We start from the raw sequence: 14,451 nt of genomic DNA on the forward strand, positions 1-14,451 counted from the left end.
CATCATCTGGTGCTAGCAGTAGAGCTAGACAGTGTGAAAAGTCCTAGTGTAGATGGAGGGCTCTCTTTAACCACTCAGGGTCATATATTTTTGCTGACATTGTTTATAATACACTGGGACAATCTCACCCACTCTCCCCACTTCAGATGTGAAACCAAATGCTAACAGAAATGTATTGCAACTATTTTGGGGGAAAGAACATGGCCAACCAGGAGGGAAGTAAAAGGAGTGTGGAAAGGAAATGGATAGGTAGGGAAAATGATGAGAAAGAAGAGGAAATAATAGGAATGGGAAAGAAGGACTGGAAAAGTGTTAACTTAAAAGGAAAAAAAATTACCTTTTGGCAGACGGTTTTGTTCTTTGCATTTTTTCCTTCTATCCTTTACATTTGTATATTAAATTAAACAAATCAGTAGAAGTGCTATCTCATGGCAGCTGCTTGTTAACTTGGTGTAAAGTGCTTCCTGGTGTAAATAAACCCTTTGGACTTCACACTTTGTTTTTATTCAGTCCAGAATATGGGCTACAGGAAGCACCCTCCAGCTATCATGGGACCATTTAAACTGTACCATATGCAAAAATATTTTAAAAAACAGTAGTGGGAGCCAGTCTAGTGTCAGTGCTTTCTGCTGCCAGGCAGGCAAGCCACATTCAATTCTGGATCTCTTTCCCTTTATATGGACTTATTCGTTCCAATGGACCTGAGAAGTGGTGACCATAATAAAACCACTAGCGAATTTTAGTGTGTAGTGCTGCTGAGATGCAGAAATGGGGGATTGTATGGTGGATGTGATAAAGGGATATCTTCAGACTACATGAAAGATGCAAAGGAGCTAACTTCCCCCAAGTAGAAGGGAAGAGAGAAGGCTGACATATTTAACTTGGAAAATTGCTTACTGCCCAGGTAATTATATTTTCGTACGATTTTTGCTCACACTCTGTGTCTATAAGAGTTAGTCTCCCAGTGAAACTACAGAGCATCAGCTAAACTAATGTTTCAAGAGTCTTTTACACAACACTTTATAGTCATTCTGGTCTGTTGGGTGAATTATACATATTTTTTTTAAATGCATTTGCAATGCTTTTTACATAACAACCATAACAGTGTCAAAAGATCCATTTCAATCTCTTTTAATAACTCTTTCATAAAGCTCCCGGGAGAAAGCTTTTTTCTTTTCTTTTCTTCCTATTTTTTAAACGAGTATTGAAAAAACAAGTAAAATTAAAGATTGAGGCCTACATTATTCCCGTGCAGGGGAGTCCTTTGTAGGGAATGGTGAGGTGTCCTGCCTGGAGACATTGTGTCTCCATGAGGAACTGTATCTCTAGAATGAAAAGGGGAGCATGAAAAGGGACTTCTGCACCACTACCCTTGAACTTCAGCGGGAGTAACACTGAATCGTGCAGTGAATCTTGTACACAGACACAAAGAAAAGCTGAGAGAGTTTGGCTTTCTGGTTCACTGCCACTGGTAAAACTAAGGGTAGAGGAGGAAGGGACAGCATTCGCAAAGCAAGCACCTAGATGCACTTTGATAGTATGAACCAAACATCAACAGATAATACATATCCGGCTCTGTGTGCACTGTATTCATTCTTGGCACTTCTGCCCTATGCTAAGAGCCTGCTCAAGCTGAGAGTATAGTTTTCAAGTTCTTTAATTGTAGATGCTTGAGGTTTGGGGGGGGTTGCATATTATTATTTTGTGTTTGCTGAGGGAGATAACACAAGCCTTTGAGCACTGTGTGTGTGTGTGCTAAGCTCTTGTTGTCCACCTGCCAGTACACAGTTGCCTATTTTTTTTTAGACATTCCCATTCGTTGCTACTGCTGGTGTGCCCTGCTCATTCAAGATGGTGTGTGTCTCTGCTACTACTTCCAGAATGATCTCCTGTAGCAAGGGTACACCCATTGGAAAGGGAGAAGGGGAAATCTGAGTTCTCTTGCCTTACCTTGATGACTATTTCATGAAATGTATGTGACCCATAATTTGGGGTGGGGGAAGACAGCTTGGAATCTTAAAGGCTTGTCTTCACTACCGCAGTATGTCAGCGCAGATGCATCGATGTAGCACCTCTGGTGAAGACATGCTACGCTGACAGGAGAGCTCTCTCCTGTCAGCATAAATACTCCACCTCAACAAGAAGCGGAAGCTATGTCTGCAGAAGAGCATCTCCCACCAACATAGAGCGGTGTAGATACCGCTTTAAGTCAATCTAACTTACGTTAGTCAGGGGGGTGGCTTTTTCACAATCCTGAATGTCTTAAGCGGTAGTGTAAACAAGCCCTGAGTACTCCTCTTCAGCCGCTTCTTTTTTCCTGTTGCTCTCACTCTTGTGTCCATATTGTTCCTATTCAGCTTCTGAACAGCTCCATTATAAACCTTTCCTGACAAATATTCCTGGTAATTGACCCAGTAAAAACACCTCTAAATACAAATATCATCCAAAGCCAGATAAGAAAGTAGTTACTATACATACTGCAATACAGTGTACCCTCTAATGGGATGAGTTAGGGATAATGGTTAGCATGAGTTCTCTATATCTTGGCTATTGTTGGTTTATGTCAAAACTTCAGGAGGGCTTAGGGCTGTGTGTGTGCAAAAACATACAACTACAATTGCTAAACTAGTGAAACACTGGCATATATTAGAATCCACTCTAATGAAATTTGGACAGCAATAGCTTAGCTTTCTCATTGAAATGTTCTTCACGTATGGAAGAGAGAAAAACACTTTACTTTGTATTCCTCTTTTCTGTAAAATGCACTCTAGACGCTCCTATTAAGAACATGTGTATTATGTAAGAGAGCTTTTGACTGTAAAGAAAAAAGGGGATAATGACTTACTTCACAAAGAAATTTTAAAATTGCCTTTTGCTAAAATGTTGACTGAAAAGGCCGCAAGAAAAATACAACTCAAAAGGGTTTGATATGGTGCAGGTGGAACTAGAGTTTTTTGTTGCTTTTTGTTTTTAAGCAGTCAAACCTTGAAAAAGAAACACTGCATCTCTTTCCATATTAATTTTTTTTTAAAAATAACCTTTAGTAGTTGAATGCAAAAGATTTTGTTCTGCTCTGGACTCCCAATTCAGGAGTGGTGACTGCTCCACACGTCCTTTTAACACAGACAAAACTAATGAGGAATAAAGAAATGTTGGCACTCATTTCTTAGCATCCCTCCTCATTTTCCGCAGCCCGAATTCTGTCTCCAGACAGACACCCACATCTTTGGTCAGCATGGTGGCTGCTGTCCGAGGAAGCAAAGAAGAGGGAGATACTGCCCAGACTGCATAGTTATAATGCTCTCAGCATCAAGAGCTATCTGTGTCTCCGATGCATGAACCCTTCTGCCAATTGAGAGAGCAGCATCTGGGTTCACCTTCCCAACGTGGAGAGTGGGGGAGATTTTTGGCCTTTGGAAGGTTAAAGCCTACTACCAGCAAGTCACACATATAATGAAGGCTTGGAACCTACTTGCATTAACACTTTCTTGGCCAGGCTACTAAAAAGGCCTTTTAGAAGATGCCGGCAGAGGAAGTAGAGAAGAATCCACCCCCACATGAGCCACAGCAAGGCAGATACAGGCAGGTTTCCTCTCGAGTTATACAAGAGAGATCTCCCCAGTAGGTTGCTCTTCTGTGAGATTATGGGCTAGGGTTCCACTGAATTCATCAAAGAATAAGGGGAATGGACCTCAACTGGACCTTTCCCCTACCTCATATTTCCCAGGTAAATTCCAGTTAGGACCTTAATCCAACTGGTCTCTTCTGGGTTAGCAGAAGCCAGTGTTTCAACACCCTTTAAAAAACAAAATAAAATAAAGATTTTCAAGGTTAGAGATCAGGAGGGTTCTGTTCTCCCCATTTATGAGAGCAAGGATGAGATTATTCGGAGTCCTCGGAACAAATGGATGGAAAACCCTCTCCTTCCTAAGGTGTACATGCAACAAGAACTTCAGAACTGTCCTAAACCTTGGTGCTTCTTATCCTGTAATCTGTTCAGCAGTGGAAAAAGACTCCCTTTTGTAAGTCTCCCTGAAGAGTAAGCTGGTGAAACCAGAAATTTACTGCAGGATCTGATCCCATCCTGTTAGTACTAAATGAGTTGACTAACTTGCACTAATGAACTGTTCTTGAGCAGTCTCCAATTCATTGAGCAAAAGTGACTAATTCCCGTGTCACAAAGGTTTCCTTCAATATTAAGCATGAAAGCTTTTTCTCTTCTTTTTTGGTGGTTGTATAAACATCTGTTTCAACTATTGTATTTCATGTGTGGGGTGTGTGTTAGAGTTTTTGCCTTGAAAGAAAGCAGTGGTGAAGAATAGGGACTGGTTCCATGCCATTTATTTTATTTATTTATTTTTGATCATCCTCCTAAACTATAGATTAATTTAGTCATTTAGGAATCAGAAATACTTTTCTTCATTTTAGCACATGAAGCTCCAAAATGTGGACATTTTTGTTGTCCCTTCCCCTCACAGTTACATGGTAACACCAAGAGCCAGTGTTTGAAGTCAGTTTGTAATTGCCACAATGGCACGCTAGCTCTTGGACAGCATGTTGTTCACTGTGCTGGTCCCATGTCGTCCTCCTGCTGTACTCAAATACAAGTAGCAAAGTGTAACTGCAAACTCTAACCTCTGAAACGTGGGTATACATTTCAGAATGGGTGTACGTAATGGCTGGGCTGCTCTCTTCTGTGTCTCCGACATATACATATACAGGAGGAGACACAGAAGAGAGCAGCCCAGCCATTAGCTTCTCCTACACATTAGCTGGGGCCTTATTTGGTGCTGAATGAAGTATTAAGGACTTGATCCTGCACCACTGAAGTCAATGGAAATTTTTATGCAGGATCAGGTCCCAAGGCCCAGTCCACAAAATGACCTATGTGGATTTATGTAGTCAATAATAAGGTATTCCTTCTGCATGTATTTGATATCTACACTCAAGCATGTGGTCCATCAGACTCCACTTAAAGGCCAGGCAACTCTTGTGGGGAAGTTTTTAGAAGACAAATAAATAACAGCATCCACCATAATCAACACATTTCTTTGAATAAAATAGATCTATGTAATTCAAATAGTCTTTTTCTTGGAGAGGCTGAGGAGGTAAGAGCCTTATGGGGACATTTGTTTATGTGGGAATGGTTTGGTGGGAAAGTCCTGCCAGTTGGATTGTGTTGGAGGTATGGTTCTCCTGTGTGCTTTGTTTCTATTGCATTTTTATCTGAAAAAAAATGTTATTTGCACCTATTTATACATTGCTGTAAATCATAATTAATACATAAATATTGATGCATTGGGATGTAAATATTTGACTAGAATAATAAAAATTAGATCTTTTCCCTTGATTCTCTTTTCTTTGTATTCTTTCCATTTTGTAGTTTAAGGTCACCTACACAATGGAAGTAACTAAAGTGTTATTTTTTACACTCTATTAATGTCCTCTTTTTATTTAGTTAATAATTCATGTGACTGAAATGTAGGAGAGAAGTGGAAATACAGAATGCCGATCAATGTGCTCAGTTTGAATTGTTTGCTCAGCATACTATAACTTTTGTGTTGGCAAAACTCTGTTTGGGATGGTGGGAGGGGAGCCTAAAAACTTTCCATGATTATACAGTAGCTCATATGTATTTACTGTTGTTTTAGGCGTGCCAACTCCCAGTCCTGAAATTCTTCGACATACCTTGAACATGCTTGTACGAGAGAGGAAAATATATCCAACTCCAGATGGCTATTTCATCGTGACCCCACAGACTTATTTTATAACCCCATCCCTCATAAGAACTAACAGTAAATGGTACCATTTGGATGAGAGGATACCTGACAGGTCTCAGTGTACCTCTCCACAACAAGGAACTATAACTCCCTCCACCTCAGGCTGTGTCAGGGACCGAACTTTACCCAAAAACCACTGCGACTCTTGCCATTGTTGCAGAGAAGACATGCACAGCATGCATGCGTCCACCCTACAGAGGAAATCAGCAAAAGACTGTAAAGATTCATATTGCCCTCCTTCTCTGTGTCAGGTACCACCCACTGAAAAAAGTAAAAGTACTGTAAATTTTTCTTATAAAGCAGAGACACTCTCAAAGCCTAAAGATGTAGAAAAGCAGTCTAAAAAATTTGGACTAAAATTGTTTCGGCTAAGCTTTAAAAAGGATAAGGCAAAACAGCTGTCCAATTTCTCTGCCCAGTTTCCTCCTGAGGAATGGCCCTTGAGGGATGAAGACACCCCTACCACTATACCTAGGGAGGTAGAAATGGAGATTATTAGGCGCATTAACCCAGACTTGACTGTGGAAAATGTAATGAGGCATACTGCACTAATGAAGAAACTTGAAGAAGAAAAAGCTCAAAGAAGCAAAGCTGGATCTTCAGTTCACCATAGTGGGCGAAGTAAAAAGAGTAGGAATCACAGAAAGTCTCATGGAAAATCTCGGTCACACAGCAAGACCCGGGTGTCCAAAGGAGACCCTTCAGATGGTTCCCATTTGGATATACCAGGTGAAAGAGAGTATGAGTTCTATGATCCCCTTACTAGGTCCCCACGGGAAGGCTGTTTCATAATAGAACACAAAGGAGACAATTTTATCATGCACAGCAATCCTAACGTGATTGAGTCTCACTTTCCCATGACACCAGAATGGGATGTATCTGGTGAACTGGCCAAAAGAAGAACTGAGATGCCTTTTCCTGAACCTTCAAGGGGAAGCTCCCACTCCAAGGTCCATCGAAGCCACAGCCATACACAAGATAGAAGGTCAAGGAACGAGAGGTCTAACAAAGCCAAGGAAAGGTCTAGATCAATGGACAACTCTAAAGGACCTCTGGGTTCTGCTACTTTAGGTACACCTGAAGACGTAGCTGAAGGATGTAGCCCAGATGACCAAACAACAAGCCAAGCATATATTGATGACAGTACCTTAAGGCCTTCGCAGTCACTCAGCCATCAAAGGGCTCTGATTTCATCTGCAAATTATAAAGATGTGTGTGTACCCGAAATAGTTAGTGGCAATGTAGAAACCCCCAATTCCTGCGGCTTATTGGAACAAATCAAGCCTACAGAGAATTTACCATCTTATAGTGAGCTCAACTCCTGCACAACAAAATCGGCAATTGATGATTATTTTCAATGCAACACTTCAAGTGAGACTGTACTTACTGCTCCATCACCACTGGGAAAAAACAAAGAGGACCATGACTCAGTGACTTTAACAGATGGAATAAAAAAACTTTCTCCCTCAGAAAGACAGTCCCAACACATAGCCAGAGAACCTGGGGTGCACAAAGAGGAATCCCCTAAAGGGCCATGTAGTGGTCCAGTTGCTGGCCAGCCCCCTGAGGTGATCGCAAATGGGCGACTAGTTCAGCACCATAACACTGAATCAAGCAGCCTGGACAAAAGGAAAGAAATATTTAGCAAAGATACACTTTTTAAACCTCTGCACAATACACTCTCTGTGAATAGCTATCACAAGTCCAGTGTGCCCCTACTAAAACCCCATCAAAAGACACCCTCTGACACATTGCCAGTCAGATGTGAGAAACTTGAACAAGCTATAGTAACCCCAGTTACACAAGTTTTACCTGCTTCACAGAGACAGCAAGAGCCGGTTGGGAACCAGGAAGCCACCTTTGATTATTACAATGTTTCTGATGACGATGACTCAGAGGAAGGAACAAACAAAAATGCTGAGGAAGAAAAAAGCAGGGATGATGTGGGCACTATGCAGTGGCTGCTTGAGCGGGAAAAAGAAAGGGATCTGCAAAGAAAGTTTGAGAAGAATCTCACTCTTCTCACCCCCAAGGAAACTGAAAACAGCAGCAACCAGAGAGCCACCCATTCAGCTCGACTGGACAGCATGGACAGCAGCAGCATTACTGTAGACAGCGGGTTCAATTCGCCACGGTAGGACTGTAAAATTAATTATAAAGACCACTCTAGAATGCTCTGTTTTCAGTTATTACTGTGTTTCATATGGTTGAGCGATTGTGGGAATATGTTAAACTATTTCAGATATTCTTTTAGACAAAATTTTTAGGCAGCCTCAGAAAGCCTCTATCCAGACCGATGGCTTGGTTTCTTTCCCTCACATAGGCAAAAGCAACAAATTTTACCACTGCCTTTTTGCCATAGGCTCATTGTCCCTCCACCCCAAACTTTCCTGTATTACTTTTTCTGATTAATTTATGTTGTATTTAGAATAGGACGGGGGGAAACCTCAACAAGATGAACTGGAAGAATGGATACAGTGTAGTGGCAGAGTCTTTGGCTGAGACATTACAGATAGCTGATTAGGGAACGTAGAGATACCATTTACGCTTTTCTCTGGTATTTTTTAAATCCTCTTTCTGAAGCCATGTCTCTCACCAGTCCAAACTGGTAGGATTTGAAGAGCAATCTCTTCTACCTAGAAGAAGAGTGGAGGGAGGTTCAGGAAGGTACCACAGCCCTGAAAGTATTAAGGAAGTTTGGTCTCTGAAGATGTCCAAACAGTGCATCAACAGAGGTGTCTAGCATGTAATGTCTAGGAAGAGAGTGCAAGGATTCTATATGGTGTTAGAAGTTTTAGAAACATATGGGAAGAGACAGTTGCTGATATATGCCCACCCTGAAGGCTTTACAGTGTCATCTCCAGTTTAATAATCCTTCATTGAGGCTTCTCCTCTCTGATCTAAGAGGAAGCCATGGCCCTGGTATACTGGGTCTCAAGTCTCATTGTGTATCCTAGAAACCAACCAATTAATCCAGACCAATGATTTTTAAGACAAAGTAACAATTTACAGGTGGTACTATAGTTCTTTTGCAGTATCCTATTGTAAACCTAAGTTATTTATCACCTTCACTTTTACAACAAATAAAATCTGAATCTTGTTAGGTAAAAGGAAATTATATTTTTTTCTGTTTTAAATTGATTTAGTTTCTCAAAATTGTTAATTTATAAAAAAAAAAATTGAATGTTTGTAGTGGGGGCCTCAGAACGTATGCAAAGTAGTCTTCATCTCTACACACACTGACAGATTCTCCTTTCAGTTAAAATGGTGTCAGTCTAGAGAAAACTCCAATGGCTTTGATAGTTAATCCAGAATGATGATGGTGTAATTAAGAGCAGAGTTTGACTCAATGGCTCAGAATGAGAGACATGTAGGTTGACTTTTAGGCTTCTACCTAACTCTTTGTGCTGTGCTGCCTCTTGATCCCTCAGCATATCGTCGTCCCTCCTCTTACTAAACAGTAGCAAGTGTTTCACAGCACAGCCTGTCAGGGAAAGCTGCCTTACTGCAGGAATGAAATGCAGTTTTGTTTCACATCTCCCCTGCTGCTCCATGGCTGAGGGTAACTCTTCTGTGGCACTTTTATCCCTCCCTGGTTCAAGGATTTTTAGAGCTACTGCTTTGCCTCCAATCAGCTACATGCTGCACTATCCACCAAATCACTGGGGTAATTTATTTTTTAAAAAGACACATTAATGGGGATAATTATTTCTAGCAGTAAATTTAAAAATATAATTTTAAAGGAAGAAGGAGTAATTAAGGTTCTTCTGTAAGTAGATGCAGCCATGTATTTCATTTGGGTGTGTGCAGCCCTGCACTCTGGAGCCAGAGTATTTTCCCAAGCAGAACCTGAAGGGGGCAGCCTCTTGTGGCCATAGCTTCTTCCCTGGCTATGAGACTGCGCTGCCCTATTCCCCACTTGGTTCCGTCTTACCACCTGTGGCTGGAGGCAGAGTTCTGTGTATCAGAGGGAGGGGTAGCCGTTTAGGTCTGGATCTGTAAAAAGCAACAGAGAGTCCTGTGTCACCTTATAGACTAACAGACGTATTGGGGCATAAGCTTTCGTGAGTGAATACCCACTTCGTCAGACGCATGCCACGAAAGCTTATGCTCCAATACGTCTGTTAGTCTATAAGGTGCCACAGGACTCTTTGTCACTTTTTATTTTTACTGACATTTTTAATTGTATATAGTTAATTAGTACCCTTAATACTTAGTGTTAGTTAGCGGTAGTTTAAGTATTTCCCTGGTGATGCCCTCACCGGGATTTAAACATTGTCCATAGTGTGCGGGAGCGATTCCCAAACAACGATCGCCACATGCAGTACTTGCTGTGCCTAGGCAAAGTCACATCAGGGAACAGTGTTCTATTTGCAGATTTTTCACCAAATGGACTAAAGTGGCAAGGGATCTTTGTCTGAAGCAGCGTCTGCTCAAACAGGCCACGAGGCCGGCTTCAGCACCGAGGCCCTCGTCAGATCAGAATTCACCCACTGGTCCTGAGAGTGCTGCCTCTTCACTTCCTGGAGCTGGCGCCTCTCTGAAGAGCTGAAGGAGTTGTTTTCCCATCGAGTGTGCCGAGGAAAAGATAGCATAAGACCAACCGAGCCTGCTCCAGGTCCCAGTCCCTCCTCCAGAAGGAGTGTGGATCGGCACAGGGTGAATTGGCCGGTGTGTGGGATGGAGCAAGTCCATTAACCGCTTCCCAGTACCATGCAAGGAGGTCAGAGACCCCATACCATTGACTCTGGGGCCCTGGAGCATCCATTGAGTCTGGTACCAATGAGGGGGATGCCAGCACTGGCTGTTCCTGCACTAGCAGCATATCAGGCTGCAATGGACCTCTTCTGCCTTTCTGTCCTGACCTCATCCTTGGTCCAGGACTTTGCTAAGGCTGCATCTTTTATAGCTGCGTAGGCTGGGTGGGCCACTGAACCTGGGAATCTGTTGGCACTATATCCTGAGGTTTCCCTTTCAGTAATGATCAGTAGAAGTGGGATCAGTACCAGACTGTGCGCAATGGACCTCTCCAGCCCTGTTAATTGTGACTGGCACTCACTGCCCTCCATTTCGGCATTGTCAGTTACTTTGGTATTGCAGCTGACTTCAGGGTCGACACCGCTTCCAGCCCCAGAAACAACCTGTACTGTTTCAACCGTCGGCCCCAGCTCCCTCGTCATTCTAGGCTATGGGCGAGTCGGACCAGTTGCTCTCACCCTCAGGTCTGGCTCCTCCTTTATCCCCTGAAGTCTGGGAGTCTTTGGAATCCAGGTCGGGATCTTCATCCTCTGACTGTCCCACCATCTGACCAACATCAGTGGCCGTTCATGGAGCTCTCTGGGTACCAAGATTGTCACTTGTTTTGCAGTCGGGGTAGGGGCCTCTGTCCCAGTGCCTACTGTCACCAATGCCCTACCCGTGGGTCTCCGTGGAATCCATGGGATGCTCCTCAGTCACATAGGTCCCACCCCTCATCTTGCCGACCAGCTCTGTGACAGGGACCATCGTTCCTCTACAGGCCCAGGTATCAGTGAGCCTTCCCCTTGCAGAGCCTCCAGAGTCATTCCGCCCACGCCCATCAGTTCTGGAGCAGGATCCAGGTCTGGCACAGTTAACCACTCCATCTTTGTCCCTGGACAATTCCACAGTGCTGGTCTCTTTCTCCCCTTCGGTACCAGAGGATTTCAAGGTGTACTAGGACCTTTTGTAGCATGTGGCTGCTTCCCTAGATATCCATGTGGAGTTTCTGCAGGAGAACACTCACAAGTTAGTGGATATCCCAAAGTCATCTGCCCCTCAGAGAGTCGCCTTCCCCATTAATGATGAGGAAAAACCTACTTGGACCTGCTAAGGTCCTCTGGAGCACATTGGCTTCGATACTTGCAGGGGTAAGATTAAATCTCGACCTTCATGACATCAACCAATATATCAGATACATGAGGTTCCAAATGATCACTCGTCAACTGTCCTCCCGTGTTGTCTCAAAATGAATGACTTGCTACTCTGGATCTTCAGGACTCCTACTTTCATGTGGCAATTTTGCTGGGCCACAGAAAATTCCTTCGGTTTGTCATAGTGGAATGCCATTTTCAGTATATTGTGCTTCCATACAGCCTCTCTTCTGCCCCTTGGGTTTATACTAAATGCATGGTTGTCGTGACGGCATTTCTCAGGAAGAAAGGAATCCACGTCTTTCCGGGTCTGGGCAACTGGTTAGAGAGCAGCAAGTCCAGAGGGGACGTTCTTGCTCACATCGACACTACACTGTGCTTGCTCGACCACCTGGGTCTCATCCTAAACACCGTGAAGTCAACTTTGGTTCCCACTTCGAGTTCATTGGGGCCCTACTCTATGGGTTCGAGAGCATGTCTGCCGATTGACTGTTTTCAGGTGATTTGCTACCTTTGCCTCAGTCTGCGGTGTCAGCCTTCCACTACAGTTTGGATGTGCCTGGGATTCTTGGGCCACGTGTCTTCTTACACCCAGATGGTCCAGTTTGCACCTGCCTTTGCCCCCTCCAAATGCGGCTCAGGACGGTTTACCGTCTGACTCTTCACACACTGGACAGATTAGTCTGTCTTCTTCACCTGGTCTTGGACTCCTTGAAATGGTAGACGCCTCCAGAGAACGTTTGCCAGGGCATTCCCTTCATCTGGCCTTTGCCAACCAGGTCTGTGGTCTCCGATCCCTCCGTGATGGGTTTGGGAGTACATCGAGGGTTGCTGAAAGTTCAAGGTCTATGATCAGAGCAGGAGCCCTCATTGTATATCAACATGCTGGAGCTTTGAGCTATCTACAATGCATGTCACACTTTTCTGGACCATATCAGGTGCTCGGTAGTTCACATATTTACCGACAATACCACCACAATGTATTCTGTGAATAAGCAAAGAGGAACACACTACAGGAGGCAGTTCTGCGCTGAGGAAAGCATTACTCAGATAGCTGGCTATGTGCCTGGGGTCCAAAATCATCTTGCAAACCATCTCTGCAGGAATTTTTCCCTGTGTCACAAGTGGTCTCTGAAGACAAACATCCTCCAGGTCACCTTTGCAACTTGGGGCATTCTGACAATCTACCTATTTGCTACGAGACACAACAGGAAATGTCACCTGTTATGCTCTCAAGGGGGCCTCAGATGGGGCTTCCTGTCTGACGCTTTCCTTCTCAGCTAGCAGTTGGCTGTCCTGTATGCTCTTCCCCAGATCATCCCAGAGGTCAGCCTCAATCTGAAAGTGGATTGAGCCAAGCTCATTCTCATTGCCCCAGCCCATCTGAGACCGTGCTGGTTTTCAAACCTTCTTGCGCTACCAGTTCAGCCTGCCATACCCCTTCCTCTCCATCCTGACCAACTCTCTTAGAATCGTGGTCACACATTGCATCCCGCACTCAGTTCCCTGCATCTCACAGACTGGTTGCTTCGTGGCCAAATGAGGAGGGATAGCAGTGTTGAGTAGGATCTGTTATACAGCCACCAAACAGTAGAAAGCCCTCTACCAGAATAGCCCATGCAATGAAATGAAAATGGTTTTTGGTGTGGTCCTTGGCTTGCAGAATTCAACCAGTGCTGGCCTCTATCCAGGACATCTTGGAGTACTTGCTGCATCTTCAGTCGTTGGACTTGTGCTTAGTTCATTGGAAGGGGATCTGGCAGAGATATCGACATTTCATCCCCGCCTCGTTCAGAAAAGATCAGTCTTATCCAATGCCATGGTAGCAAGATTCTTAAAATGGCTTCTTTGTCTCCATCCTCCGGTCCGAGAGCCGGTTCCTTTGTGGGACCTTAATACAGTCCTAGTGGCTTTAGTGGGCCCTCCACTTGAACCCCTCGCATCTTGTCCCTTCCACTTTTGTGTCATGAAACTGTGTTCCTAGCAAGGGTGTCAGAGCCTTCTCAAAAGAGTGGGGGGGAGGCTCTGCCCTCCCAAGGCCCCGCCCTTGCCTGGGGGGAAGGGGAGCAAAAGCAGTCCCCTGCCTGCATCCCTTCCTCCTCCACCAAGGGCAGGTGCAGGGACCCAGGCTCCCCACAGCTGCCCGTGTGGCTCTGGCCAGGGTGCAGGGCCTCGGAGTCATAACCCAGCCATGATGAGAGCCACCTGGGCAGCTGTGGGGAACTGCAGCAGACCCTCCATCTGCCCGTGATGTCAGGGGCCTATTAAGAGTAGACCCCCACCCATGTCCCTGCCCAGGGCAGGTGGAGGGTCTGCAGCTCCCTACATCTGCCCGTGCGGTTCTTACCATGGATGGGTGGCAGCTCCCACGCATGTGCCCCCCTACACTTACCCCCCGACGGCAGGAGCTGGTTCAGGGAGAGCGAACCCTTCACGTCCACCTGCCCTGGGCCGGCCGGAGAGCATGTGGGGAGGGAACACAGGCCGGGGCTGCCCTCAATTCCCCCACACCGTTAGCACCTGGGCTCCCTGGCCAGGCTCCATGTTGGCCTGGCCAGGGGGTGGAGCCTTGGGAGGAAGGGTGCCCCGGCGAAAAGTGGACAGGCCAGGCCTGTCCACTTTCAAAAAGTGGGAGGGCTATGGCCTTGCTGCCCATCCCACCCCGGTTCTAGAGCCACTGGTTCCTAGTAGCAGTAACATCCACAAGGAGAGTCTGTGAGTTGTTGGCTCTGATGGCAAAGTCCCCTTACATATAGGTCTCTAAGGACAAAGTGACTTTA

General features: G+C 44.8%; 1 protein-coding gene across 4 annotated transcripts in view; it reads left to right on the forward strand.

The window, feature by feature from the left end:
* The window catches only part of STOX2 (storkhead box 2), a 108,063-nt gene that overhangs the window by 83,577 nt on the left and 10,035 nt on the right, over positions 1-14,451 (forward strand). For all 4 annotated transcript variants that reach the window (XM_034770779.1, XM_034770781.1, XM_034770782.1 and 1 more), the window contains one exon: positions 5,652-7,914. In XM_034770779.1, the coding sequence (XP_034626670.1) occupies positions 5,652-7,914 (2,263 nt within the window). The remainder of the gene's footprint in view (positions 1-5,651; positions 7,915-14,451) is intronic.

This window comes from Trachemys scripta, chromosome 5 (assembly GCF_013100865.1).
Source record: "Trachemys scripta elegans isolate TJP31775 chromosome 5, CAS_Tse_1.0, whole genome shotgun sequence".
In the NCBI taxonomy this organism is placed as follows: domain Eukaryota; kingdom Metazoa; phylum Chordata; order Testudines; family Emydidae; genus Trachemys; species Trachemys scripta.